This window comes from Podarcis gaigeae, assembly GCF_964106915.1.
Source record: "Podarcis gaigeae genome assembly, chromosome: 1".
In the NCBI taxonomy this organism is placed as follows: domain Eukaryota; kingdom Metazoa; phylum Chordata; class Lepidosauria; order Squamata; family Lacertidae; genus Podarcis; species Podarcis gaigeae.
This window is the reverse complement of record NC_139678.1, coordinates 46800336-46822668: the sequence shown is the minus strand read 5'-3', so window position 1 is coordinate 46822668 and position 22333 is coordinate 46800336. Positions and strand designations below refer to the sequence as shown.

At 41.9% G+C, this 22333-nt stretch overlaps 1 protein-coding gene across 2 annotated transcripts in view; it reads right to left on the bottom strand.

Annotated features, from left to right (window-relative positions):
• Nucleotides 1-14563, bottom strand: part of MAP3K9 (mitogen-activated protein kinase kinase kinase 9) — an 80566-nt gene extending 66003 nt beyond the window's left edge. The window contains exons 1-3 of one of the 2 annotated variants that reach the window (XM_083746468.1): nt 13435-14563; nt 8820-9233; nt 449-629 (exon numbers count right to left, since the gene is read on the bottom strand). In XM_083746468.1, coding sequence (XP_083602594.1) covers nt 449-629; nt 8820-9233; nt 13435-13864 — 1025 coding nt within the window. In that variant the 5' untranslated portion in view covers nt 13865-14563. The remainder of the gene's footprint in view (nt 1-448; nt 630-8819; nt 9234-13434) is intronic. The other variant, XM_083746467.1, reaches the window with a different exon arrangement.
• Nucleotides 14564-22333: the final 7770 nt, after the last annotated feature.

The following is a 22333-nucleotide window of genomic DNA, read 5'->3' as shown; positions in this document are numbered from 1 at the left end:
TAGAACTAAGCTGAGGAGCTCAGTCAGCCTGCTTATATAGAGCTCCAGAACAATGTAACTGTTGCCATTTTCTAAAACTATCCAATCACTGAACGTCACTTTTCGATCCTTCATTTGCATAACTATCTACAGTATCCCCCTGCTGGCCCAGGGTGAGAACTTCAGTGCATAACATACCTGTTGGTAGTTTGTCTATTCTCAATACAGAAAACTAATGTATAAGCCAATGTACATCTAAATAAAAGTGTAAGAATTTAGAACAAAGCAATCAGAAGCACAGAAACAAAAACAGTATCAAAACAAGATGTGGGAGGAGCGATGCTTTGGTAAATCAAGTGTTTAGCAATTCTGTTCAACAAGTAAACATAATTTCAAGCACAGAAAGTTAAAATAGGTTTCCAGGAGCTGCAAGTTAACATTCCAATGTGTTTAGTGCCAATATACTTACCTCCACACATCACTGCCTTTAGAAAACATGGAGGAACGGATGACCTCAGGAGCCATCCAAGCATACGTCCCAGCAGCACTCATTTTGGTCGTCCTATGCCATTCTCTGGCTAAGCCAAAATCTGTGATCTTCAAGTTCTTGTTGTTTAGGTCTCCATTTTCCACTTTCTCAAGTATCAATACTGGCACACAGGGACAAAAAAGGTTAATGTTTAGTGAACATACAATTTATACTTAATGCTTCCTCTAAAAAAAAAAGTCATTTTTTAGATCTTGTCCGTAGGTGCAGGGTTGGGTGGGGTGAAGAAGTGACAGAAGCTCTGCTACTGCACATGTCACACTGAATGTGTCTAAAGTGTAAGGGTAGAGGAGAATTTCATTTGCTCAGCATTTTTATTTAAGGTTATTTTTAAATTGCTTGAAATATAAAATCTCTAAGTAGTGTACATCAAATTATGAACACAAATATTACAAAAATATACCATAAAACAATCAATACAAGCTACTGATAAATTAGCTATTATCTGTACCATTATTAAATCGTAATCAATACCATTCTTAAGCAAATCAACCTAATTCACATCTCCCCTAATGGGAATGTAATAGACAAGAAAGGTACTGGTATTACAACTCTATGATTCTATGAGATAGCTATGAGAAATATATTTGGCCTCTCTACTAAAGAGGCTCTCTGGAACACAGACAAAGTGGGTAGAAAGAGTGGGTAGAAAGTGTCATTCCTGGCAAGCAAAAAGCCAGGCTGAGAACTAAGACACCAGCAAAGCAGCAGGCTGTATTCCTATGAACTTCCCACTATACTACAAGAACAAATACCCAACATCAAGGCACTGTATGGTAAAACATTTGAATACTGCAAACTTACTGGGAATTTTTAATAACTTTGAAGATTAAGAATATTATATTATATTATAATTATTATTATATCACCCTTTATCAAAAGATCACAGGGTGGTTCACAACATATACAAAATAAGAATACAAAATACACAATAAAACTAAAACAGCCCCAAACACATTTAAAATGCCAAAGACTTTTAATCAGTCAAACGTCTGGTTGAAGAGAGACATTTTTATGGTAGCTCCTGCAAATCGTTGGATATCTTATTTATAAAGTCTGAAAAATCTCATACATGTTTTTAATTAGATTTGTCAAACAGTCATCTATTAAGTAGACTTTTTAAATACCTTTCTACAGAGGTAAGATGGAGGGGATAGAAACAAAGTTTTCACTTTAAAATAGTTAATTTTAAAAATAAAATAAAAACTGATTTAAATTGGGGGGTGGGATTGAAAACATTATGCTTTGCTTTTAAGATACATAGCCTGAGATTGAGAGAGCCCTAAATCTATTTTCCTACAAATCTCATCCACCAACTCAAGGAGACATTCTCAGGCTGTCAGTCTTAGTAACAGCAACAGAACTTGAGGGAAAAGAAGCTCTTTGGGTATACATGGCCCAAGTCATTTAGAGCTGCATAGATTTGAAGAGTGTGTCTTGAGTTGTACCCAGGAAAGCTACAGGAATTTGAAGCAGACACTGCAGCACTGATGTAATCTGCTCCTGACAAACCACTCTCTGGCAGGATGCCAAGCTATGTATACCTCGGCCCAGTGTATCTGAAGGAGTGTCTCCACCCCCATTGTTCAGCCCGGACACTGAGATCCAGTTCCGAGGGCCTTCTGGCAGTTCCCTCACTGCAAGAAGTGAATGAATGAATGAATGAATGAATGAATGAATGAATGAATCTTTATTTGCGTCAGCCATTGGCCATAGCAGTAAAACAACAATACAATATACAAAGAATAGAAATAAAAAGTCAATTATATAAAATACATTTTAGGGTTTTGAAACTGCGAGAAGTGAGGTTACAGGGAACCAGGCCTTCTCGGCATTGGCACCCACCTTGTGGAATGCCCTCCCATCATATGTCAAGGAAATAAACAACTATCTGAATTTTAGAAGGCATCTGAAGGCAGCCCTGTTTATGGAAGTTTTTAACATTTGATGTTTTATCGTGTTTTTATTATTCCGTTGGGAGCCACCCAGAGTGGCTGGGGAAACCCAGACAGATGGGCAGAGTTTATTTATTTATTTATTCAATGTACCAGTTGAAGCCAGTAAATGGCGCCTTGGGGACAACACTCTACAGAAGCCAAGCTGGAATTTTCCAAAGGCTCCAACTCCCATCAACCTGAGAGCCAGCATAGCCAGGGGTAAGGAATGATTGGAGGTGCAATCCAAAGCATCTGGAAGATGCTAGTTGGGAAATGTTATGCTACAGTAGTCCAAGAGGACTTCAAGGTTACAAAAGAAACAAATGAAATCCCTACTAAATATTTCCCTGTGGTGCAGTTCTGTTATCCCCAACCCATGCTTTTAAGATTGCTCAGTCTCCAGAGTCCAATTATGGGCACTTTGGGTGCTTTCAGTTTCTGGCCCCTGGGCATTATTTTGGTTAAAGTACTGCACTTGAATTAGAGAATGCTGGGGATGCCATGCACAAAATGGCTCCCATGGAAGCATGGCATAACACGAATTAGAGAGACAACAACCCCAATAGCTGACTTCCCATGGAAAGCATAAGCTTACGCGCTCTCTTACTTTCATATGCAAACATACGCAAACATACACAAACATAAACAAACACGCCACACAAAAAGAAAAGCTGAGAGACTGGAACACTTGCCCAGAGTGCCAACAGATGCCTTCTTGGGCACCATGGTGCCCACAGGCACTGGATTGGTGACCCTTGGTTTAGAACCTAAAATGGTTGAAGACAAGTGATCTAGGCCACTAGGACCACACTTAGAATTGTAGAGTTGGAAGGGACGCCGAGAGTTATCTAGTCTAACCTCCTGCAATTCAGGAATCTCAACTAGATCATACATGGAAGATGGCCATTATATCTCCTCTCAATCTCCTCTTTATCAGGCTAAACATACCCAATTCCCTCAACAGTTCCTCATAAGCCTTGGTTTCCACACCCTTATCATCTTGGTTACCTTCTGCACACATTCCAGCTTGTCATATTCTTCTTAAATTGAGGAATGAGGACATGATGGGACCTTATGGAATAATGAATACCCATTAATGAAAGTCCTTTCCATAAGATCCTGTTCAAAATTAACTTTAGTGAAAAGCTGAGATAAAGCTGAAATGCTTCCATTTACACCAACAAAATGCCAATGTAACTGCACGCTGAGACAGATATGTGACTGCAGATATTTTGGATAGATGCAGCTAAACAAAAGCAGATTCAAAGCCAAAGCTCCATCTACAAACTTCCCATCTAAAAGGCATCTTACCCAAGAGGGATCACAGTGATCCTGCAAAAGAACGCCTTTGGCAACTTGCATTTCACTGCACTTTAGCTGCCTGTGCTGCTTGATAGTTATTCATTTTTCATCTGCCTCTCCTATTGCTGAAACACAACACCAAAATGAATTGCGATAGATAGTAAATTGCATGCAGTGATGTCAGCAGAATGCATGCAGTAAGACAGACAGAGGATACTGAGTAGCAGCAAGTTCAATGCAGTTTCAATGAAGCATATTTACTCCTGTAAAATGGTATGAAGCTATTAGAAAAACTAGCAGAGCCAGTTAGAAAATATCATCATAGGAGGACCAACTAAAATATTACGGAGTAGAAAGCCACCTCTGTCTCAGTTTTGATGGCTGAGGCACTTGGAGAAGGATGCCAGATTATTATTTCAGCAGAATGGCAATATATGGAAAGCAAGCATTTCTTTAGGTATGCTTGTAACCATGTAGGGCTTCAAGTTAAGCATGACTCTGGATAGCTTAATCCTTCCTCCTGGGTAGAACCAATAAAAATCACTTTCTTTAAATAGAAAAATATATATATTTTCAAAATGGCGAAATCACTACTGGTAGAAACAATGCTGGGACTAGGACAGGTTGGGGAAAGGATTCATTTCATAGTTTTATAGCCCACCTTTCCTTCAAAGAACTCAAGAAAACATACATCCAACCTCACCCAAATTTCATCCTAAAACCCCGTGAAATTAGTCCATATCTCTCAGCCTAATTTACCATTCAGTAATCTCCATGGCTGAGTAGAAAACTGAATCAGGATCTCCCTAGTCTACTATGACATTCTAATCACTACATCAAGCTGCCTCTACAATGATTAAGCTCTTACTCCCCACTTCTTGATGCTGCTTATGCTACCCACAAAGGCTATTATTTACATTTTTATGCTGCATATGTTTAATGAATTCACACAATTAGCATCATATTAACTTGGGTAATTAGGCTCCAAATTCATTCAATATAATACAAGGTAGGGCTCCAGACACCTTCCTAAACTTTGCTACAGAACTATCTGTCACCAAGTAGAAATGGATATGAGTAATTTAATCCTCAAAATCTTTAGCAAACATGTCACAGCATACCTCTGAGGGTTCTTTCACCTTGACAATCCATCTGTGAGACTGTTAAACCACAGAGAAAAGTTCAAATGGATAATGCTCTGAGAATACGCACGTAGTGAAGAAAAACTGTTTTTCAACTCTATCATTGCCACAAAGTAGGTTAAAAATGAAAACTGTTTGGTTGCATCCTCGCTGAGTTTTGGGCTGGTTCATAGCCCCCAGTTCACTGGTAAAGCAGGGTGTCAAACAGACTTTGTACAGGTCTGCATTATAAGCTGTGTTTTAAGCTGTATTTTAAGCAGTATTTTAATTAACTGTTTCTTTGTTTGTTTGTTGTTTTCTATTATGTTTTATTGTAATTCATATTTGGTGTTAGCAGTTCTGAGCCGAGCCCTGGCCGGGGAGGGCGGGATATAAATAAATTATTATTATTATTTCTTGAATAATATGAGGAACTAAAACAATAACAGGAACTGAGCACTGTTATACTTAAGCTGTTTTAGGGCAGGTGCTACCAATTTGTCAAATTCCACCTGTGCTTATCAGGTATGCATTTCATTTTACAACTAAGGAAGTTCACAATTGTTCTATTGCAATACACAAGTCTGTAGTCCTAAAAATTTTACATCAACATTCTTACTCTACCAGCCTGCCAATATGCTACCATGAAACACAAAGTTGTCAACATATTAAAAGACATGCACTCTAATTATCATGTATAGAAGGTCTTCAACTATCCTATTTCAGAAATGGCAATTGAAACATTAAGATTTTGTGCAACAATATGAAAGCATTGGAGGTTGAGGAGTCTTCCCAAAGCAGTATGCAAAGAAATTAGAGCTCCTATTCACCTGTTCTTAAACAGATGGAATTACTTTGGTAGAACAATTTCTGATTACTCCTATGGAGATTAATCAGACACTTCAAAGAGGAAAATAATGCTTAATATATAGGTTAAATTCCAGTTTGGCAGCCACTTTACACAGTAGACCTACAACTTACACTCTTTTAACCTGTGCGCATTCAGCTTTACACGCCTAGCAATTTTTTTATTTTTTTTAAGGGATGGATGTCCAGGAAAAAAACACTTTGGCAATCCCACCCACCACTGCACCCAATGTGTTTGACTATATGCAATTTTAACTTTATGTGCTAGCCCCAGAACGTAACCCCTGCATAGGTTGTGGGTCTACTGTACAGTACTGGAGACATACTTGTTCTAAATTAGTAAAGCCCACATTTAACCAATTATGAACCAAGAACAGGAATATACCAGTTTTGCAAGTGAGTTCACAGAAGTAACTCTTGCTCACTTACCTACCTAGTGTAACCCCATTGTAACTTAATGACAATCCTTACCTACTGCAGGTGACCACACAAGTGGCTGTTTAAGAGCCTGAACCCCATCTTCAGAAACAAATTTGGGATGAAAATCCCAGCAGCTAATTTGTTATTGCAAAGCAAAACAGAGTTATTTGCAGGTGAGAAGTAGCAAACAAGTGCCTAAACTGTTTCCTGTAAACTTCTTCCCAACCAGACTACCTGGTACTCCAAGATTCACATCAGTTGCCAGAAAAAGCTAATGATATTATTTTTCCTAAAGTGTTGCCCTTAAGATACTTTTACTCCTATATCCAGATTCATGTACTGTGGAAAAATAAAACGAAGACAGAGAACTTTGAAAAAATGTATGATGTCTGCTTTGCAACTATGAGGGACAGAAACTGGATTTAAACAAAAAATTGTGGCCACTTTGTTACACACTATGGATAAGGACATGTCACAGCTTCTGGCTTGTAGTGGAATTTGTCACATTCACTTCATGTAATATGGCAAAAATAATGCTACCGAGCACAACTGTTGTAACCCTACTATACTTTGCTAGAAAACCTATTTGGTCATGTTTTGTAGTTTGATATTGAATTTCACAGATATTTAACTAACTAGTTTTACAAAAAAAAAAAAGGTTATTTAGTTGCATCTCTTATCCAAAGTTGTGAAAATGTGAACACATCTTATAAAGCACTTATCTGAGCACTGAACTAACTAGTTCATGTAGATATCTCCTTAATACAAGGAACAACAAATACCTAAATGGTTCTAAGACAAAATTATTTCCAAGGTCAAAGAGATTTAACACACATTGACAGCTAGCATCCTGCTAATTGTATTGGAAACTGACAGAGAGGAGCTTTGCTAAGAGGTTTATTTTTAATTAGTTACACATCGGCTGCCAACAGTGTCTATTTTCTCCACAATTAACAAACTTCACTTCTAACCAGTTTAATAGAACTCCTCACAAATTTAAGTGAGAAGCTGGTGTTGCACACACAAATGACAGGAGGGTTCTAACAAAATAAATTTTATCATCCTAGATATACTATACCAAAGAGGAGGAAAAAAGGAATCAAAATTAAGTTTGTTTGCTTTCTCCTCCACATCTAGGATACCTGCTCACCAAGAGTCTCACAAGGCTATCGCAATTTGTGTCATACTTTCAATGCTACACATTCCCTCTCATCCACATGCTTGATTCCATCTTTCTAATGTGGAAGGAACATGCTGCTATACTGACCCATATTGAAAATTATCCAGATAGAGTATGCATGAAGTTCTAAGATAGAGAATTTAATCAGAGTAACTCTCCTGTGAAACCGTTATTTAACAAAACATGGGGAACTGCTTCAAATGTTATACTTTTAGTCTATACATAATTCAGGTCCATAATATAGATAACATTAATCTCCTTTCTACATCATTTATTTTAAGAGTAATTTGCTAAGATGCTTTTTACAAATCAGATTTATTCAGATATGAGAGAAAAGGCTTAAGTAACTACCCAGAGTTGCTGGCCAACCATTCTACTGTTGCCAGTCTCACTCCACCTTCTGGAAATATCCTATGGGCTAGACTGGCAGCAGGAGTAGACCAGTATAATGGTACCTCTGGTTAAGAACTTAATTTGTTCCGGAGGTCCATTCTTAACCTGAAACTGTTCTTAACATGAGGTACCACTTTAGCTAATGGGGCCTCCCGCTGCTGCCACTGCACGATTTCTGTTTGTCATCCTGAAGCAAAGTTCTTAACCTGAGGTACTATTTCTGGGTTAGCGGAGTCTGTGACCTGAAGCATCTGTAACCCGAGGTACCACTGTACTTGCAGCTTTCATACGGCAGCCCAGTGTTATAGAAAACTGCATATATGACTGTGTTGTCAAAGTAAGGGAAGTCATTCTTTCTTGATCCAAGTGACGAGAAAAGTGGTAAATTACAGAACTGTCTTCAAGGTTCAAAGACTTCATAGGTAATAGAAGTCTTGAAGTCTGGACTCCCAGACTGCTGATATGCTTCATGCTCATAGAAACGGGGCAGAAGGAGAAAAGACAGAAGAGGGGGAAATCAATCTACATCACAATGTTCTTGCCACTACCATTTTTGACATCCAAACAAGCAAGGGCAATTAACCTTCCATCACCTTCACAACTCTGTTCTAAGTGTCACAAGTTTCTCTTAACATACCAGAGATGACAACTGGCAACAGTGCCTTAAAAGAAAGAGCGAGAAAGGAATTCACAATTGTGTTGGTTAAATCTTCAATACAAAAAATAAACTTCTAGGAGATGGCTGTTCTCTAAACCAGGGGAAAGGAACCATTAGGCCAGAAGCGTCATAGAATCTTAGAACTGTAGAGTTGGACGGGACCCTGCAGAACATCTAGACAGACCCTCTGCAATGTAGAAATATGCAGGTGTCCCATATGGGAATCGTACCCGCAACCTTGGTAAGAGTAAGTCTCATGGGAAACTTTCATGCCCCTGCCTTTCATTCTAGCCTACTCATCAATTTTGTCCTCAAGCTTATGTGGCTGGAATATATTTCAAGTTGCTAACATTTTATCTATGCTGTCCACTTCTCTCTAAGCCCCAACATCACACCCGCTATACTCCCCACTTACTGTTGCTGGACTTCAGATCCCGGTGTATAATAGGAACAATTGCTTCATCATGCAGATAGTTCATTCCTCCAGCAATCTGGACAGCCCAATTCACTAGAACGTCTGGTGGGATTCTTTTACCAGACAGCACCCTATTCAGTGACCCTCCACGGGCAAACTCCATGATTAAGCAAAGGTTAGGTTCCTTTAGACATACGCCTTTAAGTGCAATTATGTTGGGGTGTTTCAGCATGGCAAAGAGCTTGGCTTCTTGATGCACATTCTCAATAGCCTCACTGATGTCTTCATCTGGATCATACCGAGCTGCCTTGACGGCAACTTCTTCTCCAAGCCAAATTGCACGATAGACCTTCCCAAAGCCTCCAATTCCAATGATTTCCTCCAGAACCAGCTCAGAGAAGTCAATCTCCCGTACTATAAATGGAGAAACAAAGAAATATGAGTTATTTTACAAGATTAAATATTGTCAGTAGATAGCTTCAGCATTATTCCTTGCCTTAAATAATATTATTCTGCCATTTAAATGTAACAGTTTAGGTGTGTGTCAACAAATTCTTAAGCTCTTATGGCTATTAGAACTTGTCTGGAAAAATTGTACCAAGGTAGTATCATTAAAATGCCCTACGCAATTTTGTTGTAAGCAACAATTCTATATACCTATTTTAGGTCATTTTATAATAAAGTTTTATTGGTGGCTTGAATTATAAAGTTGGATATGTTCAGAAAAAATACAATGTTTCATTGCTAAAAAGATACACACGTTTCACAGGTAGCTACAAATATATAAAAGAAAACAAAATGTATTTCAGCTTTTCTTTGCTTGTGCTTAACATGTAGTTATTTCCATCAATATAAACAATTGTTATAGCAATGAAGTTTTTTGTAAAGGCAGACATCTCCCTTTACTATTCTTTACGACTTTAGTTTACCTTGTACTACTCTTTTCATATGAGAAGCATCGGCTATAAAAATGTTTAGCTGCCAGCAGCCTAATTCAAGTGTGCCAAATAAACAGAACATTTTACATTTTCGTTAACTGGGCAAGTGCCACACGTAACCTATTGGAATCAGTACACATATTTAATGGCACTTTAAAGTTGCAACATGATATAGTACATATACTGCAATAAAACTATGACCAGTATGGTAAGACCTCCCCAGAAAAGGCAGCAGTATTATGAACAATTTGTTTATATTTTAACTCGCCTCCCACCTGAGTTTCAAGGCTGGTTATTTTCAGGTTAGACTACTGCAATGAATTTTATGAAGTGCTGCCCTTGGAGCCTGGTACTATTCCACCAGTGTTGTATCAACTGCATTAATTCCCAATTTGTTTCTGGCCACAATTCAGACTACGTCTAATGTTTTAATAGTTTGGGGCCTTTATGCTTGAAGGATCAACTCCCCTTGCATGAATCTATCCACATGCTGAAGTCTACATCTACCTCCACCCTGTAAGATGTGGAGGACAGAACACAGGCCTTAAGGCTATAGCACTCAGACTACACAGGACTAGCACGCATCTCTTTTGATGGTTGGTCAATTACATGAAACCTATTGTAGCCCATCTGACTAGGAGTCATCACTACTAAAGACTCACTAAAAGAGTTCTGAAACTTAAAATACAAAGCCACTCAGGAAATTTATGTTGAGAGAAAAACAGGAAATCTGTATGCCAGTACCAGGAAACATTATTGCCAACTCGCATACTTTCTTCACTTAGGGAAAAGGAAGTCGAAGTGTGTCATAATGCCTGACAGACAGCAGGAAATACAGTTCTGAATTCCCTACTTAAAAGTGCTTGAAATTACATTAAGTCCTTTGGTGAGCTATTTCAGGAGTAGTGAGAAGCTCTATTACATTGAGTAATACTTTGATGTGACATACCATGGGAGAATTTCTCAAACTGTAGGCCAAGGACCACTACTGGCCCTCAGCAGTACGACCTACCCCCATCATGCAGTAGTCTTTTCTACTGTCTTGGGAGTCTGAGCCATTTGGCCATGCAGATGCTAGCAGCATCAGCTATAAAAGTAGTAGTGTAGTAATCTGGGAAATAGAGAGGAAGGGAATGAGAGGAAAGATGTCATAGGAGAAAGTATTGAAAAGAGGAGGGAGGCTGAAAGAAATTGGCAATTTGGAAGTGAGTACAGGATACAAATTTGAAAGGAAAATATGGAAGAAATAAAATGTTTTTAGAGATATACAGAGGGTGGGGGAATAGATGAATTATTCACTACTTGAAACTTCTGGATCAGCAACTTCTGGCTAAAAGGGGAAGAGTGAGTCATGATACCTCCAGAGCCAAAGCCTGTGCTTAGCTTGAGGAAAGCTGAACTATGGAACTCCCTATAGCAAGGAAACTGCTGTAGTAAAGAATTTAGCAATTTCCAAAGAGAAATGAGGCATTAATAGAAAATGGTATCAGTGACTGACATGATCAGCTGACAATCTCCACCTCCACTTTCTTATTGGCTCCGCCCCTGTACCCCTATTTTGGGACTGGTGGGCCTCCATAATTTGGGCCCTGGGAGTGGAATGTCTGCTGTAAGATGCACACTAAACATCTCTTGAGCATTCTTAGAGGGAAACTGAGGATCTAAACCAAACAGTGCTGAAGGGACAGCTCCTTTAATGCTACAAATGGTTGTTAACACGGCAGCCAGTATTCTTAACGTTCTAATGTAACCTTGCTGTTTTTGTGTTCTGAAGTGCCCTCTAACTACTAATGCATGATTTACCCTGCCTCAAATGCAAATAGAGTCTGAAAATAAAACATGCTGCTTTTTTGCGGGGGGAATGTAGGTACAAAAAGCCTAGCACACACCATCTCAGTTACTTTGCAAAATAGTATGTATAAAAAAAATAGTTTAAATACATATTAAGTCAGTAAGAATGTAATGTTTAAGAGACACTATGCCCTCATAACTTGCCTTTCACAGTTACTTGCAAACAAGTACTCAAATGACAAACCAATTCATGCCCTTGTCTCTAAAGTAAAGACCAAGGTATATAACCAGGCCAACTTTTAACAGGTGAGCACTGAGCAGATTGCATGTACAAGTCAAGAGAGATGGGCCTCTGAACCATTAGGTAAGGCTGTGTTATATGTTTTCCCTCTCTAACATCTACTGGCCTTCTAAGACAGAAAAAGTCTCATATGCAGTTTGTGATAGCAGTTACAGGAACTATACTGCTGCTAATTGCCTGGTTTCCTGATCCTAATACATCAGTGATAATTTGTCCTATTCCTTTCCTACCTCCTAGAAAGAAACACCAATCCCTGGCCATGAATAATTTATAGATTAAACCCCAAAAGGAAGATACAAAGTTTTACAATCCCTTGCTCACAATATATTTATAATGAAATACTAATATTTCAAATATAATTTCATACAATAGAATAAAAGTCACAATCCTGCATAAGTTTGTGCTTCAGTTCCTTTGCATCTGCTTGCATTCAAGGAGAGCAGTGAAACATCGACAGAAGGAAGACATCCTCAAAACAAGCCCACTCGAAGGCAGCTGATGCAGAAAAACTGTGAGCAAAGGGTTAGATTTAGAAGTATATCCATGTGTAGGGGTGAGAAAAAGGAAGGCCTACAAGACAGGACATACCCAAAGATATAGGACGTTGCAGTCTCTTTGCAGCTTTATTGTAAGAAGTAATGTATCTTCCTCATAAACTCTCAAAATGTGTTTTATCTGCCTTCACCTAGCACTGAACTTTAGGCTATGCATTTCTTAACTCCTTCAGAACAAGTTACTTTAAAAATATGTAGTTAGCAAAAGTAAGAGTAGAATGTGGAGAATGAATCACACTGTGATGGATTTGAAAATGGAGAAACACACCCTGGACATAACAAGATGTCTAACAATGAAGAAGAATAGTCAGCTGGACAGATGGAAAATGCAGCTATATTCTATAGTTTTCATCTCTACTGAGAGGAAGGACAACTTTTGTTTTCATGAACTATAAGGTAAGCACACATATACACTCATTCAGTAACAGATGACAGTACTGAAAGCTGTCCTGGGTCTATCACCAGGTAGTTACAGTGAAAATACCATCAGACTGAATAACATTCATCTGACCTGAAGCAGCCTGGCATTTAATTAGCTTATTAAGAAACCCAGATGAGAAGGGGCGGAACAGAAGAGCTCTTCACTGGTGTTGAGAGCAAAGCTGAGACAGAAAAAGCAGTGGCACTATAAATATAACCCAGCGCCACGCCCCTTCCTTCCCTACCTCTCGAAGCAGCAAGGTATATGGGCAAGTTCGCATCCTTGCAGTTTCGTTAAACAGGGAGAGGTAAAAAAGTAGGTACAGGGAAAACTGCCACCTCTAGGTAAAGATCCCACAATCGATCAAAATGAGCTAAAAATCACATTTGATTAACCAACATGCAGCTTATACAGATGGCACAGGTCGAAAACTCAAGCCACCTCGTCCTCTAACGCTGAAGGGTCGTCTGCAGCAGGGAGCCCCTGGAGCTGGGAGTCCAGCCTCACCCAGGAAACAGGGGCCTAAAGGAATTAAGGGATAAGCACTGCTGGCTTCTCCCCCTCCCCCCCCCCGCGCCATGCCCTCCTCCTCCCGCCTTCCCTCTCCTACACTGTATGGCGGGCGTCTGCGAGTAGCGGGCCTGGAGCTCGGCGGCGCCCCCCTGGCGGAGGCAGAGGCGGCTGCTGCTGCTGCAGCTGCTGGTCACGTAGTTGCTGGGGAAGATGCCGACGCGCTGGTCGAGCTGGCCGGTCCACCAGCCTTCGTCTCCGGACACCTGCGAGTCCTGCGAGAGCACCTGCACCACGTCGCCCGGGCGGAGGCTCAGCTCGTCCTCGCCGCACGCCTCGTACTCGAACACGGCCGTCCACAGCAGGCCGCCGCCGCCGCCGCCATCGCACGAGGCCGCTCCCGACGCCGCCGTCCTCCAGCTGGCCGTGGCCGCCGACGCCGCGCCCTCATCCTCTTCGCCGTCCGCGCCGTCCGCCGGCAGCGGCGGGTGAGCGGGGCGGCGCGGGCTGCGGGCTGCGAAAGGCTCCATGCGGGGAGAGGAGGAGGAGGGCGACGAGGGAGCGGCTCCTCCATAAGGGGGGAGGCGCTGCCCGCGGGAGGAGCCGCCGAGAGCTCATGCGGCTGCCGGCGGCAGGTACGACCCTGAGGGGGCGCCTGGGCCCGGAGCCGAGAAGAAGCGCCTCCTCAGCCCGCGGTGACGAGGCGGCGGCGGCGACACCCGGCCTCCCCGCCAGAGCCGCGTCTCTCTCAGCCGTCGTCGGCTCCACCACAGGCTGAAGCACCAACCGCGCATCCTGAGGCACCTGACTGACCGGCAAGCCGGGGGAGGAGGGGGAGGGGCGGTCTGTAAGGCCCGCCTACTCGTCGTTCAGATCTCCATCCCCGTTCGCGGTTGCAGCAGTCCTTCAAGCTCCTCCCTTTACCTGATTGAAGACCGGCTGCCCAGCCCCCGCCCCCTGCTTAGCCGCAGCCCACTCAGCCGCGTACAATCCCCGCCCCATAGACTCTTACTCGCACTCCCCCCACCCGCACGCGCTCCAAAGTTGCCCTTCCCATTGGTCCGTTCCGCGCCGACGGTGGCTTCCCCTATTGGCTGGGATCTCGCCTGCTCCGTGCAAGAAACTAAGAATACATCTTGGCTAAATTATCCTTTCCTTCAGCACTTCTCAGATATAGTACGTACTGGAGCTTTCATTGGGCTGTGAATGAAAGTGGGTGGCTCAGAAAACGAAATAGAGGGAGGGAGACGGGGTGGGGAGGGGAGACGCGTTCTATTTGGACTGCTCACAGGAACAACGCTTCTTTGTTTGCCATTGGCTCATTACGGGAAAGTATGTCCAATGGTTGGTCTATAATTCTATATTTCATCCGGTAAGGCATCGTGGCACCTGCTAGGAAAGCTGAAAGAACTGCAGCTCTCTTACCTCTCTTGGCAGCAGACGAGAAAGAGAGACGGCCACGAGAATAATTGTGATAATGATTTTTATTAGTTTTCAATTACAATAATCCAATAATAGCCTCATTATATCAATGCCAAATGACAATACAATTCCCAATGCCAATCATTCAGATACCAAATTACATAATTTAGGTGGCACCCCACGTGCTAGAATTGATGGTTTGATGATTTACTTTATTTCTGCAGTCCAAAATCTTATTTCAACTACATTCGAGTCACAATGGTAATCCCTTATACAATAGCTGCAATATTTATAACTTTTACTCGTATTGACGCATTTCATGATTTATAAGTCTACAAGAGAAGATCTCATACTGTATCCTTGTTCTTCCTGTGTATGACATTTATTCTGTCCATGTTGTTTCTTCTTGTCCTTGTGAAATATTATGTCAGTCTTGGTTGTTGCTTCTATCCGTCATGCCTTGCTGGTGTCCCGATGTTATTCCAAAAGTTTCTCCCTCACTGCCACGAGATAATTGGTGCCTTAGTTCCTTGTTTTCAGGCAGCATGTGATACATGTTGGAATACAATTTAAATCCCAATGCACAAGGGTTATCTTTACTAGAACATGTATCTTAAATGCATGGAATCTTCAGGCTGATTCATGGGAAACAAAATATATGTGCTGGGTTTTTTAAAGAGATGTATACAAATAAAGAGGAACACCATCAATCTCTTGCTCATGTATGCTGTTGAATCGATCTTTCAAAATATTTGATTTCCTCCTTTATGGGTTATTTTATTATGCAGAATACATGTACACCAAAAACATAATATGAAGTTGCTATCATTAACTAGAATTAGGTAAAGGTAAAGGTACCCCTGCCCGTACGGGCCAGTCTTGACAGACTCTGGGGTTGTGCGCCCATCTCACTTTAAGAGGCCAGGGGCCAGCGCTGTCCGGAGACACTTCCGGGTCACGTGGCCAGCGTGACATCGCTGCTCTGGCGAGCCAGAGCCGCACACGGAAACGCCGTTTACCTTCCCGCTGGTAAGCGGTTCCTATTTATCTACTTGCACCCGGAGGTGCTTTCGAACTGCTAGGTTGGCAGGCGCTGGGACCGAGCAGCGGGAGCGCACCCCGCCGCAGGGATTCGAACCGCCGACCTTTCGATCGGCAAGTCCTAGGTGCTGAGGCTTTAACCCACAGCGCCACCTGCTAACTAGAATTACAAAACCACTAATCTAAAACATGCATTTAACTAAAGAAGGAAATGCTTTTAGGATGTGGTAACTTCCGAAGCATCCCTACACAACAGTGATCAGCAATCTGTTTCTCCAATTCCTCTAGTCTAGCAAAATACTGTACTTTAATAACTTAAAAAATAAGCAGCACTGCCTTCTTGTGGTTGACATTGCAATAGCTTTTCAAACCTGATGTAGGATTTGTTTTTCTTGGCAAAGCAGAAAAAGACTGCAGTCCTCAAGTGGGCATCAATGCTAGCTCAGTTCACATTAGTGGAACTTTTCTTGTGCAGCGCTGGAGGACTGGGTAGAAACCATTCTTAATTAAATTGTACTTGCCAATAGACAAACAGGGAAATTAAATCTAGAATTGCTTTCCACACCTTCTCAAGTTAGAAATACTGTCCTAGGAGCAGGCTGCAGAAGATCCCATTGCTCAGTGACAGTTTAGGGGCCTAACTGAGGTTTGATGGGGAGGGAGCAAGGACTTAATAATAATAATAATAATAATAATATTTATTTATACCCCGCCCTCCCCAGCCAAGGCCGGGCTCAGAGCGGCTTACAAGCAATAATAAAAACAAGTTGAATGATTACAACTTAAAAACAAAATTAAAATACAACATTAAAATATTGAAATATTAAAATATTAAAATTTAGCCTCATCGCAGGAGGAGAAGGAAAGGAAAAAAGGAAGAGAGGGAGGGAATCAAATTGGCTCCAAGCCAAAGGCCAGGCGGAACAACTCTGTCTTACAGGCCCTGCGGAAAGAAATCAGATCCTGCAGGGCCCTGGTCTCATGAGGCAGAGCGTTCCACCAGGCCAGAGCCAGAGTTCAAAAGGCACAAGTGCCCTAGCTCAGCAGTAAAGCATTTGGTTTCTATGCAGAAGATCGCAGGTTCAATCCCCAGCATCTCCAGGCAGGACTGGGAACATCCCTACTCGGAAACCCTAGAGCAGTGGTCCTCAAACTTTTTTCTCTAAGCCACACTTTCAGAATAAAAAGTTTCTTGCGCCACACCTATTTTTGTATTGATAAGACATACATTGGAAAACAAAACAAAACTGGTTGCTGAAGTTATTGAAGGCAAAGCTGATATAATGGATTAGAGGAAAACTCATTGCTGACATTTATTAATAATAATAATTAGACAACCTGTTTAGGATTTTTTGGAAAAAATAAAATGAGTTAATTTGAGACATTTGGGTCTGAAGATTGGGAAAATATTGCTTAACAGAAAGTAGAGCAGTTGGATTCATCCTAGAGCAGGGGTCAGCAAACATTTTCAGCAGTGGCCGGTCCACTGTCCCTCAGACCTTGTTGGGGGCCGGACTATATTTTGAAGAAAGAAAAAAATGAACGAATTCCTATGTCCCACAAATAACCCAGAGATGCATTTTAAATAAAAGGACACATTCTACTCATGTAAGAACATGCTGATTTCCACTGTCCGTGGGACGGATATAGAAGGCGATTGGGCCGGATCCAGCCCCCGGTCCTTAGTTTGCCTATCCATGTAGTGATTGTTTTGAATAATTTCTTTTATGTAACCATCTGATGGAAATTGGAAATCCATTGTTCTTTCTTTCTTTCTTTCTTTCTTTCTTCCTTCTATTCTTTCCTTATTCCTTCTTTTTTATTTTGTTTTTCTTTGGTATCCCCTGCTCTGGGCCGTTATTAGGGTCCAAGGATTACACACAGATGAAGGTGGTGGATGGATCCTGAGTGAGAGGCAGGGAAGGGAAGACCTCCCAGAGTGAGAGCCTGGGAGAGGAAAGGAAAGCTCCCATGTAAGAGCTGGGAGTGTCCGTCTCATTCTGTGAGAGACAAGAGTTAAGATTTATCTATGAGAGAGGATTCTGTGTTTTCTTTTTATTTCCCTTTTTTGTTGTTATTGCATTCTGAACAAGCTTTAATAAAATCTTATTTTAAAAAAGGAAAACAAAAAGAAACAACTCCTAGCAGTGCCTGAATTATATAACATTATACAACCGCTTTATAATATGATCATGTGACACCCAGAAAGTATAAAACAAAGCAGCTACTTAAGAACAGAAATCATTCCTAAAATTTAATTGCAGTCGTACCTTGGTTCTCAAACGCCTTGTGACTCGAATGTTTTGGCTCCCAAACGCCACAAACCTGGAAGTGAGTGTTCCAGTTTGCGAACATTTTTTGGAAGCCGAACGTCCGATGCAGCTTCCACGGCTTCCAATGAATTGCAGCAAACTCCTTTTTTTCAAGTTGTGTTTTATACAGATCAGTTTCATTTGTTGTGAGACATTAGTGTTGCACGCAGTATTAGGTTAGGAAGAAAAGGGGGAAAGGGGGGATGGTGAGTGGGGTGGGGTCGGGTGGTTATACTCCTATTCTTCTACTTAGTATATGTGTGGGTTTTTGTGTCAGCATCAATTATATGGGTTCTCTTACTGTTTGCTTGTTGTATTTCCTTATGCATCACATGTTTTTATGTTGTAGCTCCAGCTCTGGGATTGATTTTAATGATTATAAATCACATAAGTTACTATAACTGAAGATTCTGCAGTTCACATGGAGAGCCCTGATACATGCATGAACCTGCGTTTTTGTACTGCTTCCAATGTAAACTCAGAATTTACCCCAGAGTTTTCTGCAATATCCTAGACATAAGAGAAATCTGGGGCACCCACTCAGTTTGCAGGGAGACCCACAGCCTATGGTGGTTAAACAACAACAAAAAAAAAACCATGTTGAACCAGCCCTGACTTCAGCAAAAAAAGAAGTTGGAAGTTCCTTAGTTGATTATAATGTACACTAGCAGAATTCCTGACCTGGAAACTAAAGCAAGAGCGGTCTCATCAAAGCAGGAATCCTGAAGCAAACAGAAGCCAGACGCCTCGAGCACATTTCACAGTCTTTTCTGATAAAATTAATTTGCACTCATTTGGGTAAGAAAGCATAAATAATTTAAGAACCATTACTGTAGGTCATGGTAGAGTTTTATGTGGGCCGCAGAACATGTAATGGCAACTGTATTTAGTAGCACTAATGCAAGAAAAACACTGTTAGAAGTATTTATACATTTCTTTACTGGATCAGGCCCACATGGAACAAGAGAGCTTGACCAAAAGTCGTCTCCCGCCCCCGTTTCATCATTTTGACTTTTTATGATGTTTATGTTACTAAAATTTATTCACTCTGCATTCCAGATCCCCGTTATGCCAAGCTGTGTAGGGTTTCCATTGAGCAGAAGCAACTCTCTGTTCACTTCTGCTGGCTCAGCCAGCCTCCTGTCAGTACAGACCTCCCCCATGCACTCACCAAACAGGTGGTCAGGAGGCTTGCCAGCAGTATCCCTGTCAGGGGACCCTGAGGGAAGGCCTTGAAATGGGGCATTCTGAGGGCAGGGTGGGGTTGGTTGGCATCCGTCTGTCTTGGGAGACCATGGAAGAGTGCGCTTCCGGGGGTGAAGTCAAGCCGTTGGAGAATTACAGCTCCTGCCAAACCTGTAGAGACCGATACGGGAGAGACAGGTTTTGTTGCAGATGAAGTTGGGGCAGATGAAGGGGTCTGTTTGTGCTGATTGTGGCATGGTGTTTCTTCTCTCAACACTCCTGCCAGCAGCCGCTTCTCCTCTGACCACTGCTGTGGACACACAACCAGTCTGTCTCCAGGTGCTGTGGTCATCTGCAAGGCATTATTTGCAGGGAGGAGAAAGGGCTGAAAATGAGCACAATGGCCCTCTTCCCACTTGTGATTCTTGACAAGTGGCATTCAGAGGCATGGCACCTCAAATATGGAAGCATTATTCTTGTCAGTCTTCGTGGAATCTGATTCCCCGCCCTCATGGCAGACTGCCAGTAATGGACAAGAAGCTCTTACCAAGATATTTTATTCAGTACTCACAGAGACAGATGTAGAAATGCTGTCTCAGATAATGGCATTGCTCCGAGTAAAGTCCCACCCCCTTCCGTCTCTCCTATTATACATCATCCCTACATTGGCTGATCGATGCTTTCTGCCTCTGAGCTTCCTGTTCTCCTACTCTCAATGCATGCCAGGACCTGGGAGCAGGAGTGGAGGAAGGGGGCGGTGGAGATGGTCCTCCCTGGGTGTCACCACTGAGGGGTGTGTGACAAAATGGCGGGCAGCACTCACCGCGGGGCCTGCAGCGCCCCTGAGCTACATGTCTCTCCTGGGAGTGATGTGGTGGCCTGGGCACCCGCAGGCTCCATGCTGCCCCAAACGGTCTGCCTGCCGCCTTCCCCTCAGCTGTAGGGCGGCTGAGTGGGAGGAGGCAGGGAGACTCCTCGGACGCCCCGCGGATCGTCCTGCCCCAGCTTGCCCCATCCCCACAGGCGGCTGGCCCCACCCCAGGTGCCCCGATCAGCTTGCTCCACTGCTGCCTGGGAGACGGGGAGGTCTGGCATGCTTTCCAATGACAGCATCGTCAGCAATGTCTAGGCCAGTGTTTCCCAACCTTGTGCCTCCAGATGTTTTTGGCCTACAACTCCCATCATCCCTAGCTAGCAAGACCAGTGGTCAGGGATGATGGGAGTTGTAGGCCAAAAACATCTGGAGGCACAAGGTTGGGAAACACTGGTCTAGGCAACACGATGACCATGTACATTCACAATAGACAATCTTTTATAGAATTCCTTCAAACTATAACAAGTCCAAAATTAAATCTTTAGTTTCAAAGTCTCTGAAAATCTTTAAATGAAGCGAAGTACCAGACTTTGTACGATGAAAGACAAGCTGTGAAGCTTTGTGTATTCAGCAAATATAATGTCCAACACTGAACAGTGATTCCGGATATTGACTACTGTTTCATAGAATTCTTCGTCTTATTTCGAATGAACATTGCTCATGTAATGGAACAGTGCTCATGTAATAATGTAGTCACTGCTCATTATTACATGAGCACTGTTCCACAGCATTTGATATTTTCATTTACATACACTCATTCAAAATAAAATGGGTTTATGAAGCAATTCCATATCCTCCCACCACGTGTTGCCTAGACATTGCTGACGTTCTCTTTGCAGCACAGGGGTTTGGTTACTTATTGTTGTACCATGCTTTCCAATGACACTGAGTCTGTCAGCTGTCTCTCCCTTGGTGCTTTCTCTTCCTCCTTTCCTCTCCCAATATTTCCCAGCTTCTCCCCTCCGTAGCCTCTGAACTGTGGCCTTCTGCAAACCACTGTTGTAAATCTATACCAGGCATAGGCAAACTCGGCCCTCCAGATTTTTTTGAGACTACAATTCCCATCATCCCTGACCACTGGTCCTGCTAGCTAGGGATCATGGGAGTTGTAGTCCCAAAACATCTGGAGGGCTGAGTTTGATTATGCCTGATCTATACTGTCTCCCTCTTCTCTGGGAAGTGCAGGAGGAGGGCGGCGGTCTCCACCATTCCTCCTCTGACAATTCTGCACTGGTTGTGTTCCACCTACCTTTATTCAGAGTGGACACACTGAAATTAATAACCATGATTAACATGTCTCTTCAATCACAAATTACTCATTCCTTGGCGCATGCATTGAAATGTAAATTGAATGCGAGAAGGGGCTGTTGCTGTGGGATCCAGCACCCAACACTGGTGGATAGGTTCCTTTGTCCTTTTAAGAGACACCCTAATCCTGGAGACAGTTCAGTGATTTGTATGCTATATGGTAGTCATCTGCTCTGGAGACTCTCAAGGAGCCTAATATGGATCCCTGGGCTTATGCATGCTATCCAGGGCTTATGAACTTCAAATAAATGCTTATGTTTTGCAGCAGATCTAATCATTCTTAAGCATGGTATAAGTCTGGAGCCAAACTATAAGACACCAACTTTACACAATTATCTATTTTAAAAATGAGAAACTACTGCCTGAGAGAAGAGGATATTTGAAAATTATATTCCATTTTAAAAATAGAATGTAAGTGAATTAACTTACTGCTCAGGATAATAAACATTGGACTACAACAATAAAGTGGTAGTCTAATAGTCATAACAGTTATTTTTCAGTTATTGTAAATGAGCAGTTATCATTTGCCTGCTGTCTTTTTTAATATGGAAATACCAGCTGAAATTGTTTGCACTGTTAATTAAAGGTTGCTATGCAATTATATGACTCTTCTAAGCTCCCCCCACCATAAACGTGAGTTTTATGTTTGCCTAGCAACTAAAATCCAACATAGTCTGTTATCCCTTTTACCTTCTGCATAGTTCTAAGTACTGATAGACTGTATTAGGGAATTTATTTGACCCCATTCTAGTTAAGACATAGTCTATAGCAGCTTTTGATAGCAAAATAATCACATAACAGTATTTTCTGCATAGGTCTAGTCATATATTTCAGTTTAGATGGAATAATGAAATAAA